At 39.6% G+C, this 25,864-nt stretch overlaps 1 protein-coding gene across 2 annotated transcripts in view; it reads left to right on the plus strand.

Annotated features, from left to right (window-relative positions):
• The first annotated feature begins 3,497 nt into the window (after positions 1-3,497).
• The window catches only part of LOC121729847 (receptor-mediated endocytosis protein 6 homolog), a 30,455-nt gene continuing 8,088 nt past the window's right edge, over positions 3,498-25,864 (plus strand). The window contains exons 1-23 of one of the 2 annotated variants that reach the window (XM_042118489.1): positions 3,498-3,945; positions 4,271-4,494; positions 10,267-10,434; positions 11,775-11,987; positions 12,998-13,181; positions 13,419-13,604; positions 13,820-13,926; positions 14,124-14,258; positions 14,572-14,756; positions 15,038-15,149; positions 15,490-15,631; positions 15,972-16,075; positions 16,307-16,415; positions 17,336-17,459; positions 17,910-18,010; positions 19,776-19,871; positions 20,564-20,625; positions 21,070-21,190; positions 23,109-23,194; positions 23,347-23,565; positions 24,063-24,257; positions 24,878-25,090; positions 25,731-25,861. In XM_042118489.1, coding sequence (XP_041974423.1) covers positions 3,652-3,945; positions 4,271-4,494; positions 10,267-10,434; positions 11,775-11,987; positions 12,998-13,181; positions 13,419-13,604; positions 13,820-13,926; positions 14,124-14,258; positions 14,572-14,756; positions 15,038-15,149; positions 15,490-15,631; positions 15,972-16,075; positions 16,307-16,415; positions 17,336-17,459; positions 17,910-18,010; positions 19,776-19,871; positions 20,564-20,625; positions 21,070-21,190; positions 23,109-23,194; positions 23,347-23,565; positions 24,063-24,257; positions 24,878-25,090; positions 25,731-25,861 — 3,511 coding nt within the window. In that variant the 5' untranslated portion in view covers positions 3,498-3,651. The remainder of the gene's footprint in view (positions 3,946-4,270; positions 4,495-10,266; positions 10,435-11,774; positions 11,988-12,997; positions 13,182-13,418; positions 13,605-13,819; positions 13,927-14,123; positions 14,259-14,571; positions 14,757-15,037; positions 15,150-15,489; positions 15,632-15,971; positions 16,076-16,306; positions 16,416-17,335; positions 17,460-17,909; positions 18,011-19,775; positions 19,872-20,563; positions 20,626-21,069; positions 21,191-23,108; positions 23,195-23,346; positions 23,566-24,062; positions 24,258-24,877; positions 25,091-25,730; positions 25,862-25,864) is intronic. The other variant, XM_042118490.1, reaches the window with a different exon arrangement.

Consider the following 25,864-nt stretch of genomic DNA (forward strand, 5'->3'; position numbering starts at 1 on the left):
GGTGTGGTTTTTATTATTTTTTCCCAAATTGTGTTATTTGGGTTTTAGATGTTCATTACTGGTAAAATATTAGCCACTAAATATCTGTTATCTTGCACAAGTGCAGGTAAGATTTTGTCAAAACCAAAATGTATATTTCCTGTGACATTTGGTGTGAACAACGGTAAATAGGGTTATTTCTTTCATGAGTTTTAACTAAAACATCGTTATAATTAACCTATTCATTGGAATATTATTGCGTCTTTTTCAAATTGAAATGTATCAAGTTTTACATGCTTTTGTAGCAATTATTGATGGTAGTCCCTGGTATTACCGATAGTTGTCTACCCATACGCGAGTATATCGGTATATCGCGCGTTATTACCGAGCGGTATACCGTATACCGTGCGTTATACATTAATCGCGGCGTTATTACCGCAGCAGTGTGTAAATACATGAGCGTCCCCATACAAAATGTACTGAAAACATATATCGCGCGATTTTACCGAGCGGTATTATCGCTCCTGTGTGCGGGAGGCTTAAAATACGAAATGGATACGGTACCTATTGTCTTTAGGTCTTTACTCTTTGACAGTTATTGTTTTGAGTTGTTTCTTGTTACATACGGACCCTAAAACCGGTGCCAGACATGTGATAATATTAGCACCATTGATTTAACTGCAGATGATACAGTACCAGTGCATATTATGGACAGTAAGAGAAAACTGAAGAAATATGTGAAAATTAAAAGATTTATAAAGAAAGCTCAGCAATTGTCAATTAAAAATAAAAAAGTTGTTACAAAATTGTCTAAAACAACAAAGAATAAAGCTATTTTTTGACTTGACTGTGTTGTGCATGCTACATTGATCAGGAAATTGCACTACTATGGCATTAGGGACTCGGCACTCAACCTTTTGACATCTTACCTCAAAAGTAGAACTCAAAGGGTTGACATTAATAGTAAAAGGTCCAATGGAAGCAAAATAGACTTAGGCGTCCCACAGGGATCCATTTTAGGTCCATTTCTTTTTCTCATCTACATAAATGACTTACCTTATCTTGTTAAGGATAAAGAGATAGTACTTTTTGCTGATGACACTTCACTTATTTTTAAAGTGAAGCGACAACAGTCAAATTACGACGAGGTAAATAGTGCTTTCTCAAAAATAGTACATTGGTTTAACGTTAATAACTTACTTCTAAATTCTAAGAAAACTAAATGTTTAAAATTTACTTTGCCCAACGTTAGGCAAGTTAAAACCAATTTACTATTAAATGATGAGAAGATGAATTTGGTGGACACCACTGTATTCTTAGGCATTACACTAGACAGTAAATTACAGTGGGGTCCTCATATTGCTAATCTTGCAGATAGGCTCAGTTCTGCAGCATACGCAGTCAGAAAAATACGGGAAATTTCTGACGAAGACACAGCAAGACTAGTTTATTTCAGTTATTTTCATAGTAGAATGTCGTATGGCATCCTCTTATGGGGAAACGCTGCCGACATTAATACAATTTTTGTGCTGCAGAAGCGAGCTATACGTTCAATTTATAAAATGTCAGCTTTTGAATCTCTGAGAGAAAAGTTTAAAGAAATTGGTATTCTGACTGTTGCTTCTCAATACATTTTGGATAATGTATTATATGTTAGAAATAATCTTAGTAAATTTACAACCAAAAGTGACAGTCACGGAAGAAACACTAGAAATAAGTACAAACTAGAAATACCGGTGATCAGACTTAGTAAAGTTAGTAAATCTTTTAAAGGTGAATGTATACGCCTTTACAATAAAATCCCAGAAAACGTTCAAAATATTTCCATTAATAAATTTAAAAAAGTAGTCAAGGAGCGTTTGTGTGCCAAAGCCTATTATAAGGTCAATGATATCATAAACGATGGCACATCTTGGGAGTAGGATGGCTGCTTGCAAGGCTATTTCTACATTATTTTATGACTTACAATTATGTATGTATATTGACATTGTATAATTTTAAGTTACAACATTGTAAACCTTATTTTAAAAGATTAATTTTTTTCTCACTTTTTTTGGTAAAAAAGTGGGCCCCGTGCGAGTTTCTTACGCCGATTCTTCTCGCCGGGTTAGTTCCCGAACCGGTGGTAGGCATCATGTAGACTTTCAGAGAACATTTGCAAAAATTTATTCTGAATAAAAAAAATTTGAGTTTGAGTTTGAGTTTTTGAGTGATCAAATACGCAAATTCGTCAAGTGTGGCACTGACATTAGGCTACTTAACCTCATTTTTTTCTTCATGCTAATCACTTCATAATCATTCATTATTACAAAAAAGCTAATATTTTAATATTTTACACAGTAGAAACCCATAAAAATGTTAATTGAAAAATATGCCTTATAAATGGCACCGAAAACACTATCCGCCATAGTGTGACGTCATACGTTTTGTATTTTAAGCTCTCTTTATTGAACATTTTTTATATGCTAAATGTACGCGTCTAAAAGTGCCCAAAAATTATAAAAGAATTAAATAAGAAATTAGAAATCATTTGTAATGTTGAAAACTTTTGGAGAAAAGTATTGGCCATTTCATTTCCCGTCTACAATAAATGGAGATAATTTATACAACTGATGTTTTATTTGAATTATTTAAGAAAATATAATTTTACAAATCTTTCTAGGCTTATTTTTATTATTTATGTACAAATTAACTTACATATAACGAGCGCGATAAATAAAAGATATTAAATTACGAATAGAATGACGTCACATCCAATTCGGAAGTACCGCAAAAGCGTTTTCGTCAGTACAAATCCTATTTTCATAAAATCATATTTTCAAATCGACTTTATTTATCAATCATAAGCTTTTATTTGATGATAAGGGTGAAATACGGTTTCCTAGGCCAAGTTCTACTAGAAATATGTATTTGTTCAATGAAATTGAATATAGGTCAATATAGGTCAAGTAGTTTTTTTGCCTATTTGTGCAAAGTTTGCTCAATCTTTGAAGCCCATGTATGGCGCCGGCTTTAGAACCAAATTTGTATTCTGTGCTAAGAACGGACCTATAGCGCAGGAATTAAAAATTTAACACCGTATGCGATTTGATATGACATTAGCGCATAGTGGAACGCTCGAATTTCGATAGCTCTTCTACAGTCTACAGACCGTTAACTGATTTAACAAGCCATTATGTATTTAACATTGCTTGATGAAACTGGTTCTAAGGCCAATACTTTGTCAAACATACCGTCTAGACATGGTGATTGTTTGGCGAATACTTTAATGCGCAAATACAAATAGCCATGTGAAGTGCCAGCATCAAATTATTGGTCAAAGCCCAAAGGGGTCATTACACTGATTAGAGCTTAAAAACACACCTTCTGTATGTCAAATGCGTGTCAAATGTCATTACTCATTTCACGACTGTCAGTTTTCATTCATCTCCTTTCATTCAAGTTTCAATAATAATTTGCATTTTGCAATATTTTAATGTATTTTTATTTTCTTGTATTTTAGAAGAAAATAATTTTGATTGGAAATAATTTTTACAACACTACAATCAATAATGTTTTTCTAAAGTAATTATTTGTTGTGTACGTTTGAATACAACAATTAAAAAACAAAGATGAGAAAAGTGGAGAAATATTTTTAAAATGTATTTGTTGTAAGTGTAAATCTGGATCAAAATGATGCAACCATCTTCCGAAGGCTGTATGAATATTGCGGAATTAGCGAACCAACTGAGAAGGGAAAAGATTTTCATAAACTCAGAGAGGCAGCTGCTACAGAATCTCAATGAGGAAGTGGAGAAGAATGTCTTGGAGCTTCTACAAGCCGCTTGGATCTGCACTCAACAAAGGCAAAACCTGACCAACCTGCTAACGTCCAGGTCTGAGCCTGATTCTATTGCGGCTTGCCAGCGGGCAAGTCTTTTGGAGAGAGCGACCTTTGTTGATGCATACAAAGTTTTAAGATACAAGGTAACTTTAAGTTTTTTATATAACTTGTTATGTTGATTATTACAATTTAGCAAGTTCCATTCTCATCTTTCCTTTTATTGTTTACAATACATATTTTAAGTTTTTATGATGTAAGGTTATTTGTATCCACCCCCTTTTTAGTTACAATTCATCACACAAACATACTTGAAATTATTTATACTGATGTATCATCAATAAAATATACTTTTTTTTAATAAAAATTATATGCATTGACTATTTTACACTATGTCATAATATTTTAAGCTAAAATTCATTTTGTAAATGTCATTACAGGATAAAGTTGTTCACAAAATTATTGTTTTAGGACGTAATAGCTGTCGGTGAACTGCTAGGATGGCTGAAGGATACACCCCACCTGATGGCACTCTGCCTGATGCTGGGCGAGGACCAGCTGCCTGTAAACTTAGCATCATCACTGATCTCCGGGTTGTACGGCAGCTGCAGATTCCATGATGATAGGACTCGCCTGTTGGCAGTGATACGGTCATTGATAAAACATCAGCTAGCACCATCCAGTGATCCAAGAAAGTGAGTATGGTTTGTTTAAATATGCTGTGCTAACTAAAGCAATTAAAATTATTCAAAATATGCTCAATTCGGTAAGATATATTACAAATATATTCAAATTAAGTGAGTTTTAGAAATGTATGCCAGTATAATTTCCATCATACGATCCAGTATAATATTAATGTCCATATCCTACACTTACTATCAAAAATACAATAATGTGTTCCTTTGTATTGATGAAATTCAGGGCCTGATCTAGGTATTTATCCGCTCCGGACAAAGATAATTTTTGCCGCCCTTGACATACAGAAAACCACTAGCTGTTTGACCGAGCTTTGCTCGGTATTCGATAAAACACGATTTAAATGACATTTTCTAAAAATTATTCCTAGCTAGATTGATTTATCGCCCCCGAAACCCCCTATATACTAAATTTCATGAAAATCGTTGGAGCCGATTCCGAGATTCCAATTATATATATACAAGAATTGCTTGTTTAAAGATATAAGATACAAGTCATAAGCTAGTTTTGTTGGGGGATAATGGGGGAAATTAGACCAAAACCCTCCAGAGGTAAAAAAAATACACATAGCAACACTAAACACCAGAACACTATGAACAGACGAAAAATTATCAGAACTGGAAGAAGCCCTAAGTTTAATCAAATGGGACATATTAGGACTTAGTGAAGTGCGAAGAATGGGCGAAGAAATACGAGAATACCCAGACTACATCCTATACTACAAAAGGAGAGAGATAAGGAATGCATGGAGTAGGCTTCATAATTAAAAAACAATTAAAGAAAACCATTATAGAATTCAAAAGCAAATCAGATCGTATCGCAACATTAAACATCAACATACCAAACCATAAATCACCCTGGTCTATCATACAGGCCTACACACCCACAGAACAAGCAAACGAGAAAGAAAAGGAAACATTTTATAAAACCTTAAATGACACTTTAATAGAATCTTATAAACAAAAAATTGACATGGGAGATTTTAACAGCCAAATAGGGAAGCAAGAATGTGGTGAAGAAAATATTATAGGTAAATATAGCAGAGGCAAAAGAAATTCTAATGGTTACAAGCTAGTAGAACTGGCCCATGAAAACAACCTGAAAATTATGAATGGATTCTACAAAAGAAAACCATCGCGACAATGGACCTGGATTTCTCCCGATGGCAAGCACACTAATGTAATAGATTACATATTCACCAATTTCCCATCACATTTCAATAACGTAGAAGTGATTAACAAACTCAACTTCAGTACAAATCATAGAATGGTAAGAGCCACTATGAACATAAGCCAAAAGAGACCAAGAAGTAAATTAGGGAAATCAACAATGTCTAACATCCCAAATCCTCTTCCGGCAGAAGTATTGTTAGAACTCCAAAAAATATCGAAACACTAGCAGACAGCAAAAACATACAAGAAAAATACAACATACTAGAAAAGTCCATTACATCCATAGCAAATAAAATAAGAACCCAACATAAAGCAAAAGACAATCTAGGACAAGAAGCCAAAAAACTCATGGAAATTAGAAGAGGGCTAATAAAAGATCGAAAAAACAATCTCAAAGAAATAGAAGATATCAGCAAAAAAATTAATATAAATATAAGGAAACATAACAAAGAATTAAGATTGACACGTATTAGACAAGAAATAGAAAAAACAGGAGGAATAAAGAAAGCACTTAAAACTCTAAAAGAATACAAAGAATGGATTCCTGAAATTAAAACAAAAAACAGAAAAGGTGATGAAATGTTAACTAAGAAAAGAGAAACAATAAATAAAAGAGCTACAGATTTTTACCGAAACTTATATAACTTACCGGAAACAAGAACAGACAACAATGATTCAATCCACTGCAATATAAACGAGGGAAAAGTCCCAGACATACTTCCGGCAGAAACTTGAAAAGCCATTATGTCCCAATTTACAATCACAACACAGCACGAATACAGCTAGAAGGAATAGGCGAAGAGTTTAAAATCCATAAGGGAGTAAGGCAAGGAGACCCTCTATCCCCAAAATTGTTTACGGCTGTTCTAGAAGACATTTTTAGAAGATTAGACTGGGAAAACAATGGCATCAATATAAATGGACAAAACCTAACACACCTCAGGTTCGCCGATGATTTAGTATTATTTGCAAAAACACCAGCAGAACTGCAAAAAATGCTCAATGAATTATCCGCCGAAAGCCTAAAAGCTGGGTTGTCCATGAATGCAAGTAAAACAAAAGTTATGACCAACAGAAATAAAGATGCAATAGTAGTAGAAAACCAGAAAATTGAATATGTTGATGAATTTATCCAACCTAAAGTAGATTGGAAGGTATAATTTTCAAACTTGGGTTTTGGATGGGTAATGGCTAGGTTGGAAGATAGGAATAAGTCATTTTGCCGCCCCTCAATTTTACCGCTCTACGCAAATGCCCGGCTCGCCCCCCCCTTAGATCGGGCCCTGATGAAATTGTCATTTTCATATTTTGAACCCTTGGAAAAGACAGACATACAATGGTTTTCATCCTGGAAAAATGCTACACATCTTTAAATTTTTGAATAGTTTCCTCATATTATAATACAGGGTAATAATTGAGTAGTATCTAGTATGAGTGAAGTAGTTTCACCTTGCTACAAAGACCTTGGTAATGTCTAGATGACATCTGCTTAAAAAATTCGTTTCTAATGTTGCTAAGACATCTGGCTTATGTAAGATTACTAAATGATGTCACCTTGTGTAAATGGAGATTTTAGATAATTAACAAACTATTTTGCCGGTCGTTCACTATGTATATGTGGCAAAGCCCTTATGTCATTACAGAGCTAAAACCATTAGACGGTACAAAATGATCTATAGGCCAGAACATAAGAGCTTATATACAGAAACTACAAAAGAAAATTAGCAACGACTTCTTGCCACCTTTCAAATTTATTATTTATTATATTTTTCATATTTATATGTCCATAGTTCCATACCAAAAATGTTACAAGCGGAAAAGTGTGTCTTTCTATCTGTTAAATCTTGACAAGATTAATGAAACATGAGATATTATGTATTTATCATAAAGTTAATATACCTAGCGGAATAGAGCAACAATCTCGAGCTGTCAAACGTAACCAAAATTGGTTTTCATCTGTGTGAAAAATATGTTTTTTTTTATGAAATAAGGGGGCAAACGAGCAAACGGGTCACCTGATGGAAAGAAACTTCCGTCGCCCATGGACACTCGCAGCATCAGAAGAGCTGCAGGTGCGTTGCCTGCCTTTTTAAGAGGGAATAGGGGAGGGTAGGGATGGGAAGGGAATAGGGGAGGGTAGGGATGGGAAGGGAATAGGGGAGGGTAGGGAAGGGAATAGGGTAGAGGATTGGGCCTCCGGTAAACTCACTCACTCGGCGAAACACAGCGCTAGCGCTGTTTCACGCCGGTTTTCTGTGAGAACGTGGTATTTATGCGGTCGAGCCGGCCCATTCGTGCCGAAGCATGACTCTCCCACGTATATGTGTACGTATATACTTACACAAGCATGATTGAACATGATTTCTATGAGATTAAATTGTCAACGTGCGGCACGTGCCGACTGGACGTCAAAAAAAGAGAGCTGCTGTCGTGTATCACACGTCTCTTTTTACCTGAGCAAGAGTACACTAATAGTGACATCTCTCTTGCTCAGGCCTTTGTTTCTCTATTCCGCTAGGTATATTAACTTTATGGTATTTATACATATTTTGAGTCTCTGGAAATAGACAAGGGTAGTTGTTATCAGTGGCGTAACTATAGGGTGGCAACTATCAGGGCTGGCAAAATGCTACGGGCCTGTGACCCAAAAGGGCCCCGGATGTTATAGTTACGCCACGCCACTGGTTTTTATCGGTACAAAATGAACGGTGTCTGTATTTTTTTGTTGTGAATCAAGCTGGGGGTAACATCTGTTGTTAAAATAATGCTGCGCGGTACTCAGTGTAGTGTGATAAGTTTCATACGGTTGTTACATGTAATTGTATGTAATTAGATATTATCAACGTAATTTACTATCTGTACATCCGCGCTATGTCGGTTAGTTCGCTAAAATATATCATAGCCAGATACTCTCATTAGAGCACTAGATTCCATTTACTAAAATTATAAATGCAAAAGTTGACGACCCCTGTGGTTCAGTTGTGGCTGTTGGTAGCTCAAGCCGGGGGTCGCGGGTTCGAATCCCGCCGAGGGAACAAAAAGTTTTCAAAGTTCCTGGGTCATGGATGTGTATTAAATATGTGTATCATAATATAATAAAAATCTCAAATATGTGTAAAGTATAAAAGTATTAAATATATTTCCGTTGCCTGGTACCCGTAACACAAGTCCTTCAGGTACTTACTACTTAGCACGGGGCTAGACTGGCGTGGTGTGAAGCGTCCATAGATGTTATATTGTTATTATATTATATAAAAGTGTGTCTGTCTGCCTGTCTCTCTGTTACCTCTTCACGCCTCCTGCGCGATAGACGAATTTTGTCGCAATGGAGTTGCGGGAGTCATCTAGTTTTACATATTTTTATCATTAAAAAAAAAAAAATACGTTTATTTCAGGTAAAATATAACCCATAGGAAAATTCTTAAACTAGCAGGAAATGAATGTTATTAATTTAAATATGTAGCCTATATTCTTCTTTGTGGTCTACTCTAGTCCGGTGCCAAATATTATAAAAATTGCTTCAGTAATTTCGATTCGATGCAAACAAATATTATATAGGTATTTCCTCTTTCCTCCTCGTAGCATGTACTCATACTTCCTTGTAGCACATACTTATATGTTTAAACTTGTTACTTTAAAGTCATACTGAATACATGATCATATTGTATGGTTGCTGTCCCATCAGGGTGGGAGAGACACCTCGGTTTTAGGGCAAAATAAAAACAACAATTTCTGCGTTACCTTTTTCCAAAAGCCTCCCAAATCATTAGGTTTCTGACTTGACGCCATATACCAAGAGCCATTAGAACCCGCACTCCCTAGTGTCATGTGCGCCACTGAGCTACAGGTCGTCTATTAGCGGCGCAGTGCAGCGTGACTCCATTAATATTGTCAGGTCGGCGACTGCCCAAACTTTCTACGGCGTCACGTGCGACATTTATGTCCAAGCCCCAAGGTTATGTAATATGCATTAGGTAGTCTTCGTTTGTTGAACCTAGGTATAATATCACGAGTAGTTGATACACAATCGTGCGCATGTGTGCGTTTATACGATTCAAGGGCGATTTGAAGAGATTTCAGTTTCACAAGTGTATTCCTCTCATAAAAAGCAAGAATTTCCTCTTAAAAGGTTGGCAATGTCGATATAGAGATAGTCGTCTTACATCAGGTGATGTTTATTTGCTCGTTTGCTCCTTATTCTCATAAAATGCCTTGTTTCTAATAAGCTTCAGAAGCATTCACTCTCGACGCCGCTGGCCAGATAGTATTTCATATTTACTTTACAGTTTCCTTAAAAAGGAATCAGGCCATAGCTGCATAGAGTTATTTAGGGTGATCTATATGGGCGGTTAGCGGTATCTGATAACTAATTTTAAACGATAACTAGATTTGGTCCTATGTCTTATGTATAATGTACCTACAGTAGTCAGTACGAATTCTGGATACAGATTACTCTAAAGGTATGCATTACCGCATTTTCCATACGCTGTTTTTATCTTTAGCCGATCCTGTAATAAAGATTGATAGAACATGCGTCCCACTATAATGTACCAACAATATCTATCTAAAAAAAACAAATTCCTAATCTGTGGTCCCCAGGCTCCTACGCAGCAACAAATGCGCGCTCGCAGCGTTGTACTGCGCCTTCCGCGACTCACACTCGCCGGCGCGCCAGTGGCTGGTGGCGGTGCTGCAGGCGCCGGTCATGACGGTGCTGCAGGAGGATGAGTTCTTCCTCGATATAGACCCGGACAAGGCTATGGACCGGTACGTATACGGCTTCGCAATGAGCAGGGTCGGATTTATATTTTTTATGAGTATATACCACTTTAATTTTGCCGCCCCTATGTACGAACTCTGCCGCCATCCTAGGACGCTGCCGTCCCCTTGGACGCCATAGGACGCTCTCGCCCATAGGTCATGGCCTAAACTGCCTATACATAAATCCAGAGCTGGCAATAAGTGAGATATTGGAAGCACAGTCAAGTAGCCGTCAGCAGTATAGACAATCTATATTCTATCTTATATATAAAAATGGATTTTCAAATGTGTTAGTCGCGCTAAAACTCGAAAACGGCTGAACGGATTGGGCTGATTTTTGTCATAAAATATTCGTAGAAGTCCAGGGAAGGTTTTAAAGTGACACGAAGTTCACCGGGACAGCTAGTATATATATAAAAATGGATTTTCAATTGTGTTAGTAACGTTAAAACTCGAAAACGGCTGAACGGATTGGACTGATTTTGGTCTTAAAATATTCGTAGAGGCCCAGGGAAGGTTTTTAAGTGACACGAAGTTCACCGGGACAGCTAGTATATATTATATAAAAATGGATTTTCAATTGTGTTAGTAACGCTAAAACTCGAAAACGGCTGAACGGAATGGGCTAATTTTAGTCTCAAAATATTCGTAGAAGTCCAGGAAAGGTTTTCAAGTGACACGAAGTTCACCGGGACAGCTAGTATAATACTAGTCTTAACGACGGTTAATGGCAAGAGTAAAGAGTTAGGGTCCTGGCAGTCGAATACCAAATTTGAGGAATATGTAAGTAATGAATATTTATATTAACAATATATAAATATTTATCGCTTTTAAGATTCTCTCTTTTCCTTTAAATACTGTGAGTTGTGACTTGTATAAACCTGTCACTGGGCGGAAATAGTGTAATCAACACTCCCTAGACGGGAATACGGCATTACATGCGTTACGTGCTGTAATGCACACATGATCGTTTATTGTAGTGATTGATGCGAATGACATGCAAACTACGTGCTTGTACCATCGAGGAAGTTGATTCCTATGCAATTGACAGACCAACGTTATTTGGTCGAATATGTCAATTCAATGTTAATTGTGATCTGTCAGCTAGGTTTGACGTAACGCGACCAAACTACTTAGGTCCCCGATTTGCATAGGAATCAACTTCTCTGATAGTACATTGATTGACAAATTCTTTAATTTTTCGTCCTGCAACATGTGCATTACATGCACGCATGATCGTTTCGCGATCGGCATGTCATGCAACAATTAATATTGTCACGTAAATGCATGTAATGCTGAATTACCGTGTAGGGAGTGCTTTAGTACAAATCCTATTTATACCACAGGTTCACCCCATCGGACCGTCTCAAGAAGTTCGGCGCGCCAACCAGCCCCGAGTACGGCGCGAAGACAGCTCGCTATCGGCGCTGGGCGGTGCAGTCCTTGTACAATCTCACCGCGCGCTTTGTGGTCGCATTACGGGAGAACTGGGCGTCCTTCCCCGCTGCGCTCGCGGTTATCCTGCAGCAGATCGTGCATATATTGAAGCAGCACTCCAGGTATAGATCTTGACGTATATGTATACACACACACATTTACATAAACACACAGTAGGGCGATGCAGTACAATCTGACCGCGCGCTTTGTGGTTGCGCTACGGGAGAACTGGACCTCCTTCCCTGCAGCATTGGCGGCGATATTACAAGAGATTGTGTATAATATATTAAAGCAGCACTCCAGGTATAAGCATTGATACATGCACTCATACACAGTATATAAACACACAGTAAAGTCTGTCAAAAAAGTAAAAAAATTAAAAAGTGGCAACATCGTAGTGTCATCCCTTTTTTCTTAGAATGATTTGAAAGGAATGACACTACGAATATGCCATTTTTTATTTCTTCGCTTTTTTGACAGACTATACTTGGTGCATTTCTTGTACAATCTTACCGCATGGTTGCGCTGCGGGAGAACTGAGCTTCCTTCCCCGCTGCGCTCGCGGCTGTATTACAACAGATAGCATAATATATTGAAGCAGCACTCCAGGTATAAGCATAGATATAGGTACACATATAAATACAAAGCCTAGAAACCACAGATACAATTGAAACCCTTTTCAATGTAATTAATTTGCAATTGGAGGCAACGACAAGTTTTAACATTTAATTGCTTTAATCTCGCATGTTGTTGGGTCACATGGCCAACAACATGCGAGTCATGCCAATCACAATACTATAGATTCGAGTTATACTTGTTACTTGTTACTTGTATAGTGTTGTTTACTGCTATTCGAAACTCCCTTGGACCTCCGATTATCCAACTTGTTGAAACAGCGCAATATTTATTTTAATTATTTCATTTCGTTATTTCATTAAACATCTATGTGGTGTACTAATTAACTCTCGAGGTCGTGGATTTGATTTCCAGTTTGACCAACAAGAAATGATAGTGATGTCATTTTTACACTTTATTTTGTGGTATTTATTCAGTCAGATTGAACAATTCATGCTGAACAGACTCTCTAATACGTTTTGCATGAACTAACCTTGATTCTATTCTCACAAACCAGGATAACTGAGCGCGAGCTGCACCACATAGTTACCGACCTAGTGCTGGGCGGGTACGTGTGCGCAGGCGTGGCGAGCCCGGACGCGCACGGTATCGTCGACGCCCCCCTGTCGTACATCGCGCGCGCCAACCTGTCGCAGGTCGCGCAGATACTACAAGGCCTGTGCTTGGCTAAGTATCAGGAGGTGAGTGTTATATTTTATGTATGCTATATTAAAGATCTGTGTTTAATATGCAATATTTCAAATAAAATGGACAGCTTTATGAAAAACAAATAGGAAACATATAGACCAATTATTGGAAATCCACACAAAGTAACTGAAACTAAAGAAGGGTACCAATCCTGACAATAAATTAATGTTAATGGACAGAATGTGTAATAGAATAACATAATGTTTATACACTTGACACTTGTCGTTTAGGTGGATCCAAAAGTGCGCGACGTGTACGCGAAATTCGAGCGGTCTTGCGTGTGGTCGCTGGTGGAGAGTTTGTACACGGACGCGCACGCGCTGGCCCCGCCCCCGCCGCCCGCCGCGCCGCTGCGTACCGACGTGCGGGCGCACACCGCCGTCGCGTTATATACCGCGCCCGACGCTCATCAGCTGGTTAGTACGCTATGATTATCATCGTCGCTATACGCGAAAATGACTAGGTATTTACGTATTTTTAAATGCAGTAAAATAAACTTAAAATTATGAAAGTAATGGTGCTCGAAAATGTTCGTTCTTCTATGGTTTAACAGATGATGATTGTGGAATAGCCTTAGCATAATGATTTTTCATTGGATAAAGTCCTTTTAAATCTACAATAATTGTTTCAGGTAACGTTTTTAAGATTCGCCTCGTCGAAGCTAAACAACAACAATCAGAACGGCATCGAGGAACAAAACGGCGCTGGCGCCCAAAACCCGGCCGAAGATTGCTTTGGGTAAGATCAATATAAAGACTTATAATAAAAAAATCGCATTTAAATAGTCACAAATACCAACGTGTTCAACACAAAAAATGTGTTTAGACTTTAGATGTGGATTATAAGTAACTTCTCTGATATCTTGTTTTCCCTGTTTCCCAACACCACAGCACTTGCGAAAGCACTGTGTTAGAACAATATTGTTTTCTGCTCAGGGACGCTCCGGCGTGCGTGTCTAGTGCGATGGGCGGAGCGAGCGCGCTGGCGGCACGACTGAGCGCACGCGAGCCCGCCTACCGCGACCGCCTACATCACGCGCTCCGCAAAATGCCTGACTTTAGCGCCGTCAGGTACGAGTATGGACGTATGATTAAACTTAGAAACCTGTAGTGATAACTAAAGATGGATGTAAGTATTAAGTGGGTTATAATAGTGATTGTGCATTTGAAGAAACGCTTCATAAAAAATATGCTGTCTGGCCTTACACCCACTATTACAGAAATAATATCATAGACTTCATGACAAAATTACAATTAAGTAACTATTTGAAGAAATATTACCAACCCTACTGATAAAAATGTTAACGTTTCATGGTAGACAAAGATTTTGTCTTCTGTAAATCTTCTTCAATGTATCAGAAACATACAGCTTATATTCACGCAGATCAATTTCCGAGGCGAAGGACACGATGTCAGAAAACGGTCACGGAAGGCGGGGCATCCTGGGCAAGGTGAGCAAGCCCCGCCTCCCGCGCTCCACCAGCGCCGACGACAAGATGGCCGCTGACCTCGAGCCGCCGGAGGTGCTCATCATCAAACTGGCTACTGTCGAGGAGCAAGACTACTTAGGTAAGTATTATTTGGGTTACATATTTAATGTGATAAAGTATAAATTTTAAATACTCATAAGTTACTAAAGTAACCTAATGGTCCTAGTTTAGACACGTTTGGTTCCTAGTCTACGTTACGTAGTTTTATATAATGCTAAAGTTTGTGATCTAAAAGTATTTAAAAGTTTTTAGTTCCTATTAAAGACGCATCCTGTTTATTTGGTTCCTAGTCTGAGACTAGGAACAAAAAAAATCGATGTAAAATCGATGATGTCATTAAAGAATCCATTACTTTCTCAGGATTGATCGGTGAGTCGAAGGTTCTGGAGTGCTACTACGGCGGGTCAGAAGCGGGCGACGCCGACGACGCCGTCGTCCCGGCCGGCCCACCGCCCGTTCAAAAGCGTACGCGGTACGTACGGCACGCACGATGCGGTTATGTCTTAAATTCGATCAAATAAATTATTCGATCTTATCTTCAGTTTAGCTTTCGTTTATGACAGATCATTAGATAGTTGAAATACTAATCACTGTCACTTAATTTTGTAGTTGTTCAGAATAAAGGTGAAACCACAATAGGCGACACCACGTTGCACCTGAGCGACGCGACACTTTACGTTCCAGCGTACTGACATTTTATGACGCGTAGTACGTCTTAGCTCATACTATTTCATACAAAGAATAATTGGCCGTGATGTGTCGCACCGCTCTGACCTCAAGTATCACGTATTTCAAAGAAATTGGTTTCACAGGTTCTCAGTGTCGCACGACGAGGTGTCGTTGGGCAACACGTCAGACAACCTGGAAGCGGTGTCGGAGGCGGCGTCCAACCACAGCGTCACCTCTAGTCTTGAGCTCGAGACGGAAGACCACCACGACAACCTCTCCGACATGGTGAGCCAACTTGTGATGCAACTAACTAATCGGGCGAAACGTCGGACAACTTGGAAACGGTGTCATAAGCACCTCAAAAGCGCAATGACAACTCCAGTTAGGAACTAAAGTCTGGGGATGGAATATTATAATATTAATACAAAAATTAATTTTAATGTTCGCTTATTCGCTAATGTTCTATGCTTATACATAATTAACTACAACATTTTGTTAAATATACATATGTGTTATCACTTAATATGCAGTTGAAACCAAACCTATAATAGCCGTGATAATATAACAAGTTAAATATAACGCTTTGCAAGACCAAGAATATTTATCACTTGAAAAATATACATAGGTATCGGCGAACGTGAGCGGTCGCGGCAGTCCCAACATCTCGGGGCGCGAGACGCCATCATCACAAGTCACAGACGGCGACGCTGCGGGTGACGCGCCACGACGGTACGTACCTGCGTATAAGTGGCGTACAAACTGCGTCAATTTGCGTACAAGTTGCATACGGTTGACGCGCTTGCAATATAAAAAGAGTCATTTTTTTTCTGTGTTAAGATAAACGATGATTTTTAAATAACAAATCACTAAAGTCAATCAAATATTATGTGTACAAAACTCGATTAAAAAGTCAAGCTACAATAGGTTTCTACAGAAGTACTTAGTAAGAATTTTTTTCAGAGTTCAACCAAACGCACCTCCTAATCAAGCTTCGGGCGCGTTGCACGCTAAACATCTGAAACAAACACGAAACGACATCGAGGATAAGTTTTGCAAGTTCGAAATTAAGGTAATTAAAATTGTAAATCATATAAATAACTGATGAAAGTTTTAATTTGTACCCTAAAGGAGTAAGCACACTGAGACCGGCGTGCCGGGGCTCAGCGTGCCGGGGCTCATCGCAAAAATCCGCCTCCATACAATTTGTATGGAAGCGGATGCGCGTATCGGACACTGTGTCGGGGCGCAGCGGATTTCCGCTTCCATACAAATTGTATGGAGGCGGATTTTTGCGATGAGCCCCGGCACGGCCCGTCTCAGTGTGCTCACTCCTTAATTGTATTATTTTGATCAAACATCACAATAGTAATATCCGGTAAGCAAATATCTACTTACATTACTTATAGTTTACATTAGTTTAACACTACGTAATAATACCATTGTGTAGTTCGATAGGAATAGGATTGGATCAAACAAGGAACCATGCTGTATTAACGACCTCTGTGGCTAAGTGGTTGGGCGCGTGGTCAGCGCTCAAGCCGGGGGTCGCGGGTTTGAATCCCGCCGACGGAACAAAAAGTTTTCAATGTTCCTGGGTCATGTATGTGTACGCCCGCAACTCTGTTGCGCCAAAACTCGTTTATCGCGGCGGAACCGTACATTTTCCGGGATAAAAAGTATCCTATGTCCTTTCCCGGGACTCAAAGTATCCCCTCGCCAAATTTCAGTAAAATCGGTCTAGCGTTTTGGGCGTGAAGAGGTAACAGATAGACAGACAGACAGACACACTTTCGCATTTATAATATTAGTATGGATATAATAAAAATCTTAAATATATGTATAGTATAAAAGTATTAAATATATTTCCGTTGTCTGGTACCTGTAACACAAGTCGTTCGGGTACTTAGCACAGGGCCAGACTGACGTGGTGTGAAGCGTCCATAGATATTATTACTAAAATTGGGGTACTTCACACTCGTATTCTTCCAGAAGCTGCTGGAGGGCGACGAGACGATCAGCATAATGTCTGACACTTGGAGCACGGACGTGCTGGCTTCCGATTCCGAGACCATCGGCGACTCCTGCGAGCCCGCCACGCCCGCCGCGCCACCAGGTACTAGTTTATGAATAAAACATTAAGCCCCAATTTCACCGTCTGTTAGTGTTAACAGCTTGTTAAATTGTCATGTCTTCTCTTTCATTCATAAGAAAAACGAAAGAGGTAACGTGATACTAATTCGAGCTTTAACTTTAACAGTCGTTGGTGAAATTGGGGCTTAAGAGTGCTAATTTTAATATTATTAGCCCAATCAGCTTGTTGGCTTGACTTTTAAGTAAATCATGATAACGTATTATATACGATTTTTATAAAGATTAAACAACCTAAAATGCTTAGGTTTTACGGTATAAAATTTCTCATTTCCAATTTTGATAATAAATAATGTAAAATTTTAGTGAAGTAGTAGGGTCATTTCCAGTTAAACAAGCTCTAATTATTGTCTATCGTATTAAGTGAATCCTTTGACAGTAAATTTCAGTTTTTGAAATCAATAAATTGTATTAGGGGGCGGGGCGCTGGGCGGCGCTCCGGACGTGTCGGAGACGGCGAGCGAGTCCGCCTGGAGCATGGACGTTCTCGCATCCGACAGCGATCGCAACACTGAGGTAATATGCTAGTGTGTGTTTATGTTGTTAGTGTGTATGCGTGTAGGGATTGCAATCCGGCGTCATTTTCAATCCGGACTGGAATTTACCGGATTACTATCAATCCGGATTGATGAAATTGAACTAAAAACCGAAAATCATCGTATTTTTGTTTTCTAATTCAAAAACAAGGCATATATGCATCACTTGTAGCTGATTAATGCAATATGTTCAAAGCGAGATAACCACTCTTTAAAAATTGTAGAGCAATCGGAAAATGATCTGAGAATACTCGTAATATTTTTTAAAACCTATCCAATGAACACCCCACACGGTGGGGTGGACGCGAAAAAAAATCATCCCCGCTTCATGTGCATGGGAGCTTCCATAAAACAAATATATTTTTAAGATTTTATATACCATTTTGTTGGAATCATTAATATGTATATTCATGCCAATTTACAGCTTTTTAGGTCCTACATTATATATATTCTCTAAGCAAAACCGCGGATAGGCCGTTATAGTTTCGGTCTGTCTGTCCGTCTGACAGACAGACCGAAACTATAACGGTTCATTGTTCACTAAAGAACCCTAAAAAAGTGAGAAAAAGCTTATCCAGGGGTAACGCATTTAACGTAAGTTATTCATGCAACAACCATATCAGTTTGCCACAAATTAAAGTATATTATTATTTTTAGCAAACATGAGTGAGTGTACGCATATTCATGCGCAGCACGGCATACACTCACTCATTTACTTACAGATTGATGTTTATTTCGCGGAATTTTGCTAAAATTAATATACAAAATTTTAAGCTATGGATTTCCACAAAGTAACGCCTGATTCTATTAATTAACTATTGCCACAAATCGCTAACACCGGATCCGGTCTCCGGATCCGGTATATTGGGATCGGATCCGGTACCCGAAAAATGACGCCGGATCCGGCATATTTCCGGATCCGGTTTTCCGGATTGCAATCATTATATGCGTGCTCTATACAGGGTGTAACAAAACTAAGTGATAATACTTTAGGGTTCGTACGTGGTTCTTGTAGAGCGTTCACTGTGAAAGTGCAGCGCTAAAAGACTCGTGACGCTAACGGCGCTTGCTCATACAAAAGTGAAAAAAGCAGCAGACGTGGGAGAGCCACGCTTTAGCACGAATGGGCCGGCTCGACCGGAGAAATACCACGTTCTCACAGAAAACCGGCGTGAAACAGCGCTTGCGCTGTGTTTCGCCGAGTGAGTGAGTTTACCGGAGGCCTAATCCCCTACCCTATTCCCTTCCCTTCCCTACCCTCCCCTATAACCCTATTCCCTCTTAAAAGGCCGGCAATGCAGCTCTTCTGATGCTGCCAGTGTCCATGGGCGACGGAAGTTGCTTTCCATCAGGTGACCCGTTTGCTCGTTTGCCCCCTTATTTCATAAAAAAAAGCTCTTTTACAGTGAACTATCTACCACGAACAAGTACACACCCTAAAGTATTATTACTTTGTTTTGTTACATCTCGTGTAGAGGTCTTGAGTTAGGATGTGGGACAGCGAGGACAACACTGGTAAAGGTAAAATCCTAGTGAGTGTAACACAGTGGTTTCAATGTAGTTTATTTGTCAGTGGCTAGGCCATTTTACTTTAAAACGTCACACTACAATACTATCACAAAGCTATCGACGAAGACCCAAAAACCATATAATATTAATGAAGACTGTACATAGCTTGTCAAACTGATATTTCAAAGATATTGTCTATGGCCTGAGAACGATAAATAATTGAACCGTGTACGCAGGTGGACACGGACGACTGCGTGTCTGTGGCGGCGCGCTCCGACACGTCGTGGCCGCGCCGCCCCTCCGGACACGACGACCTGCCCCGCTCGCACCAGGTATGTCTAGCTCATAAAGCGTTTAGGGTAGCATAAAATAATAAATTATTATTTTATGCTCAAATATCATACATTAGAGAAACTTAGACAAGCGAAATAAAGAAAATAGAGTACTTCTCTGAGGCTTTATTTTTCAATATGTAAGGCGCTATGTAGCCGTAGGGTCTATCGTGGCAATTGTCATTTCAAACCGCTGTCATATGTCACGAAATAGCTTCCATATGTCACGATATAGCTATCATATGTTTGTATGTAATTGATTGTACCGTTGGTTCTTGGTGGAAATGCATGTTGAACACTAATAAAACAATATTTGCGTGCACTTTTTCCACTATATTAAGAAATTATTAACAAATTACACGACCGGTTTCGAAATTAATTGACACCTGAAGATGATTAATTTCGAAACCGGTAGTGTAATTTGTTAATAATTTCTTAATATAGTGGAAAAAGTGCTCGCAAATATTGTTTTATTAGTGTTATCATATGTCTGTCTGACACGACATTTAATGACACTAAAGACCCTACCGTCCCTTTGGTGGTAAACGATATATCGAAAACCCCTTATTACGTAGTTTAATTATTACTTACTATTGTTTATAGCTTGTGTATGAATTCATTTACTTATTGTAGAGGTTTGTTTTTGACTTGGAATAAACCTAAAATTTTAAAAGCATGTTATTTGTGGGCAGAACGCGAGGCGGCCAGACACTGGCAGTCCGCGCCACGCCTCCCGCTCCGGCATGCCGAATAGGTATGTTTTTCTGCGATCTGCCTATTATATTCCCACTATCTGCTACGTCAATATATAGATTTCAACCAGTAACCATTTTCTCTTTAATTGGAAAGGAGTAAAAAATATTTACAAAAGCAATAACACGGTTGTCATTATTGTACTCTTTTCAAACGTATCAAAGAAAGCAACATTGTTTAAATTACCCGTTGCTTAAACATTTGCCCTACGAAAAGACTGCACTGTATAATATGTAGTGTCGATTAGAGTAACGTCTGTATATACCGTGTGTATACAGACGTTATAGTAAAACAATGTTTTGTACTTATCTGATACGTCAGAACATAGCATTTTCTGGATCTTTTTATTAATGACGTGGTAAGTTTTACCTTGAATTACCAAAGATAAACATCAAAAATGCACTCCCCCCCTCAACACAGTCCTCAATGACATAATATGTCGCAGGAGCGGCGTGTCGGTGGCGACGGCGGCGCTGGCGCGCGGCGCGGAGCTCGACCTGCCCGCGATGCCCGCGCTGCCCTACCCCAGCGAGAACCGAAAGAGCATACTCGTCAACGGCTACCCGGTCAGTTACGTCACTCTTGGCTTACAACACTTTTCATGAGTAAAATTCCATTGCACTTACGATAAATATATGTCGTCACTTGATACGCAACTCAAATCCTGACACTAGTTTCACTCGTACATAGGGATTGCAATCCGGACCGGATTTGACCGGATTACTGTCAATCCGGCCGGATCCGGCCGGATTGATGAAATTGAACTAAAAACCGAAAATCATCGTATTTTTATTTTCTAATACAAAAACAAGGCATATATGGTTGCTCAAGCACATTACGGCATTATCGCAACCTAGTCGGCCTAGCCTAGAAGAATGAGCAGGTTAATTGCACCCTCCCCACCACCATACGTAGCTGTTGTCAATGGCGAGTTGATATTTAACGATATACAACCATTTGTTGCTCATCATTTAAAAGCGTCACTTAGCAAATAACTTCTAATAGAGCAGCTGCGGTTCCGTAGTACTGCTTGTTTTTGATAATTTTTGTATAGTCAATGAATATACATTTATGACGTATTTTACACTACTAACAACATCATCTCAGTCACGTTCAAAGGAATTTGAACGAAAAGTTCCTTTATACTTCGTCGAATACATTTTTTTAGTTGATCGACTATTACTCAATAACTTTGAAGTCTTCTTAGCCGTGATAATTTTCCTTTTAAATTCAGCACATTTCCTACTCCCGTGATTTTTCCACATTTCTAGAAGCAACCGTTTAGCTGGTAGAGAGGGGGGGGGGCACTGGACTCTAACTATTTTTTCCACTTTAAAACTTTATATTACACAAATGGATCCCTGAATCGGAAAATACTCGTAATATTTTTTAAAACCTATCCAATGAACACCCCACACGGTGGGGTGGACGCGAAAAAAAATCATCCCCGCTTCATGTGCATGGGAGCTTACCATAAAACAAATATATTTTTAAGATTTTATATACCACTTTGTTGGAATCATTGATATGTATATTCATGCCAATTTACAGCTTTGTAGGTCCTATATATAGTCTCTGAGCAAAACCGCGGATAGGCCGTTATAGTTTCGGTCTGTCTGTCCGTCTGACAGACAGACCGAAACTATAACGGTTCATTGTTCACTACAGAACCCTAAAAAAGTGAGAAAAAGCTTATCCAGGGGTAACGCATTTAACGTAAGTTATTCATGCAACAACCATATCAGTTTGCCACAAATTAAAGTATATTATTATTTTTAGCAAACATGAGTGAGTGTACGCATATTCAAACGCAGCACGGCATACACTCATTCATTTACTTACAGATTGGTGTTTATTTCGCGGAATTTTGCTAAAATATTAATATACAAAATTTTAATCTATGGATTTCCGCAAAGTAACGCCTGATTCTATTAATTAACTATTGCTACAAATCGCTAACACCGGATCCGGTCTTCGGATCCGGTATATTGGGACCGGATCCGGTACCCGAAAAATGACACCGTATCCGGATCCGGTTTTCCGGATTGCAATCCCTACTCGTACACAAATATTATTATTATCGCTTATCAGCGTATATTCACTCTAATAACGATTTGTCAAAGTAGCAATTGCTGACGTTAGCCACGTTTAAAACTATTACTTTGACAAAATATAAGGGGAACTGCTAGCTAAGATCCATACTTCCATACTAATATTATAAATGCGAAAGTGTGTCTGTCCGTCTGTCTGTATGTCTATCTGTCTGTTACCTCTTCACGCTTAAACCGCTGAACCGATTTTGCAGAAATTTGGCATGTAGATACCTTGAGTCCTGAGAAAGGACATAAGATGGTTTTTATCCCGGAAAAATGTACGGTTCCGGCTCGATAAACAAATTTTGTGGCAATGGAGTTGCGGGCGTCCTTTAGTATTTATATAAAGTGTTTCAGGATATTGACAGGTTGTGTTTTTTACTTCATGCAGGTGATGACGTGCTACGCAACGTCCGCCCCGGAGAGCCCGAGTACGGGCGCTACGCTGCCTCCAGACTTGTTCTACCACCAGAATAGGTAAGGTGTCTTATACACTAACATTATTTGGTCAATTTATACAGTTCAGGTTTTTAAAGACGTATGACGTGGCATAGACAATGTTCACAAGTTTTTGAACAAACTTTAGCACTAAACTTATTATGTGCCTAACAACATCCAAATGCTTTCAGCGACAACACGGACGCGTCGTCCGAACCGCGCGCGGAGAGTATAGTCGCTGTGGCAGGCGAGGCCGCGGGGGAGGGAGACGCGGAGGCGGGCGAGGGCGAGGGGGCGGAGCCAGCGGGCGCGGGGGTGGACGCCACCAGCCAGTGGGTCGACGACAGCTTCCCCAAGTACGACATGCCGTCAACGTCCAAGTCCTACGAGGAGAACGATCTGATGGACAGGTGAGTCCGTGGTGGTAAAACTACCGCTACTATCCTGCATCGCGCTATCGAAGATTTCTAAGTGCATCGGTATATATATACTACAGCTAAAATTGGTAAAGTGGGTTTAGAGGTAGGTCTGACTGAGCAATGATCATAGAATAAACATCTAGCTCAGTCGCAAGGTCTCCTTTGCAGCCTTCACCCTCGTGCAAAGTTTATGGTCATGGAGCACGTACACGAACACGTACCGGTATAGTGGGTTTAGAGGAAGGTCTGACTGAGCAATGATCATCGAATAACCACCTAGCTGAGTCGCAAGGTCTCCTTTGCAGCCTTCACCCACGTGGAAAGTTTATGGTCATGGAGCACGTACTCGCACTCTTTCACTCGTAATTGCGTTTCGATTGCGTACGTGTCGGAACATGAGTCGGGCAATAAGGTACTTGACACTCAAGATTTTTTTAATGTATTTTAGAATAATATAATTAATAATAATTACGCACTTATAATCGCAGGTCGCTAAACTCCAGCGAAAGCTCGTTCAACGCGCTGTCGGTGTCCCAATACGAGCGGCGGTACTCGGGCGAGCCGCGCTCCGCCATCTCCGAGCTGATGACGCGCATGGGCGCCGCCGGCATCTCCTCCGCCGCGCTCGTCAACAACGTCAGCCGCATCAAGTCCGAGATCCGCACCAGCATCATCAACATCAGGTAAAGTCGTGACCGCAGTAGGCAAGTGGCAACTCGATAGAAGTTAAGACTTAAACTAGGAAGACTGGTGCCGTAACGGGTTACTAAACGAAGTCTTAGACTATTTACTCTCCCTTATGGAATTATCATTTCAAAAAGCTAGTTGCTAGTAAAGTAGCCGTTCCACTTGGATTCAAAAATAAACTTATTTTTACTGACTGAATAGGTCGCCGCTAGGCTTTGCATGCGTTTATCAACCATCGCACTAGAAAGTGTTGAACTTTGTATTAGCTCTGTGGTGGTGAATCTGAGATTAATTAAGCATTGTGAATCAATATGCACTTACGTCATCAGTGGAAATGCCTATTAATATTATATACTAGCTATTTGACCGAGCTTTGCACGGTATTCGATAAAAGTTAAAACACGAATAAAATGTCATTTTATAAAAATAATTCCTAGCTAGATCGATTTATCGCCCCCGAAACCCCCTATATACTAAATTTCATGAAAATCGTTGGAGCCGATTCCGAGATGCAAATTTTATATGTATATACAAGAATTGCTCGTTTAAAGATATCAGATAATATATTATACATCTATTATTATATTACAACATCCATAATATAATACACAACCAGCTCGTCCCGCATCGAGAAGCGTCGCGACGCCAGCAACATGTCGCTGAGCACGCTGTCGGTGAACAGCATAGAGTCGGCGTCGGACCGCAGCTCCAGCCAGGACGTTAACTCCGACAACGTCACCGAGCGCCGCGTCAGCCCCCCGCCTAAGCCGTCCACTGGCGCTATACCCAAGAGCATCAGCTTTGACGCTACGGCTGAGAAGACGCAGAGGTATGTGGCCGTTTGAGTGTTCCTTAAACACGAATACATATCTTATGAATCATTTTAAGATTAAGTCAAATAAGTGAATAATACATACACACATACAGACAAACAAAATCAGCGCACAATCATATCAGACCAAACAGTGCATAGTCTTGAATGGCGCAATCGAAGATTCTGACATCGACGCGACCTATAAAACGTCTCAACGTCTGACAGTGGGTGTAGGCCTGATCGAGTATACAACCTGGCTTGTACCATGAAACTGTTTTGAGACTCAAACAATCGTACGAGAATGCCGCGTCCTACTCTAACAAACGTGAAATGACGTTGTTAGAGCAGGACGCGGCATTCTCGTCCTATTGTTTGAGTGTCAAAACAGTTTCGTAGTAGCCCTACTGGCTCGGTCGGCCTTCCTTTACATCCTATACGGGTAATAAAAGTAAAATAAAGAGAGTCTATCGTTTCTTTTCATTGCGAAATTACAACTATTGATCTGCGTTGCATATAGATATTCATTTTCTCCGACATTCGAATCTACAAATTTGACATTATTTTTTACTTTAAGTTCCTACAAAATAAAACATATAACCTCCTCCCTTTGGCTAGTCGGTTAAAATGCTAAATAAAAAACTTATATATGTGATAGGCGTCGTAACATCGACGAGGCGCTGGCGGGCAACCTGGACGAGCTGAAGAACAACGTGAAGCGGTCCGGCGGCAGCTTGCTGCACAAGATCAAGATGTTCCGACACAAGGGGCGCTCGCACAACCAGGGAGGTT

The sequence above is a fragment of the Aricia agestis genome, chromosome 8 (genome assembly GCF_905147365.1).
Source record: "Aricia agestis chromosome 8, ilAriAges1.1, whole genome shotgun sequence".
In the NCBI taxonomy this organism is placed as follows: domain Eukaryota; kingdom Metazoa; phylum Arthropoda; class Insecta; order Lepidoptera; family Lycaenidae; genus Aricia; species Aricia agestis.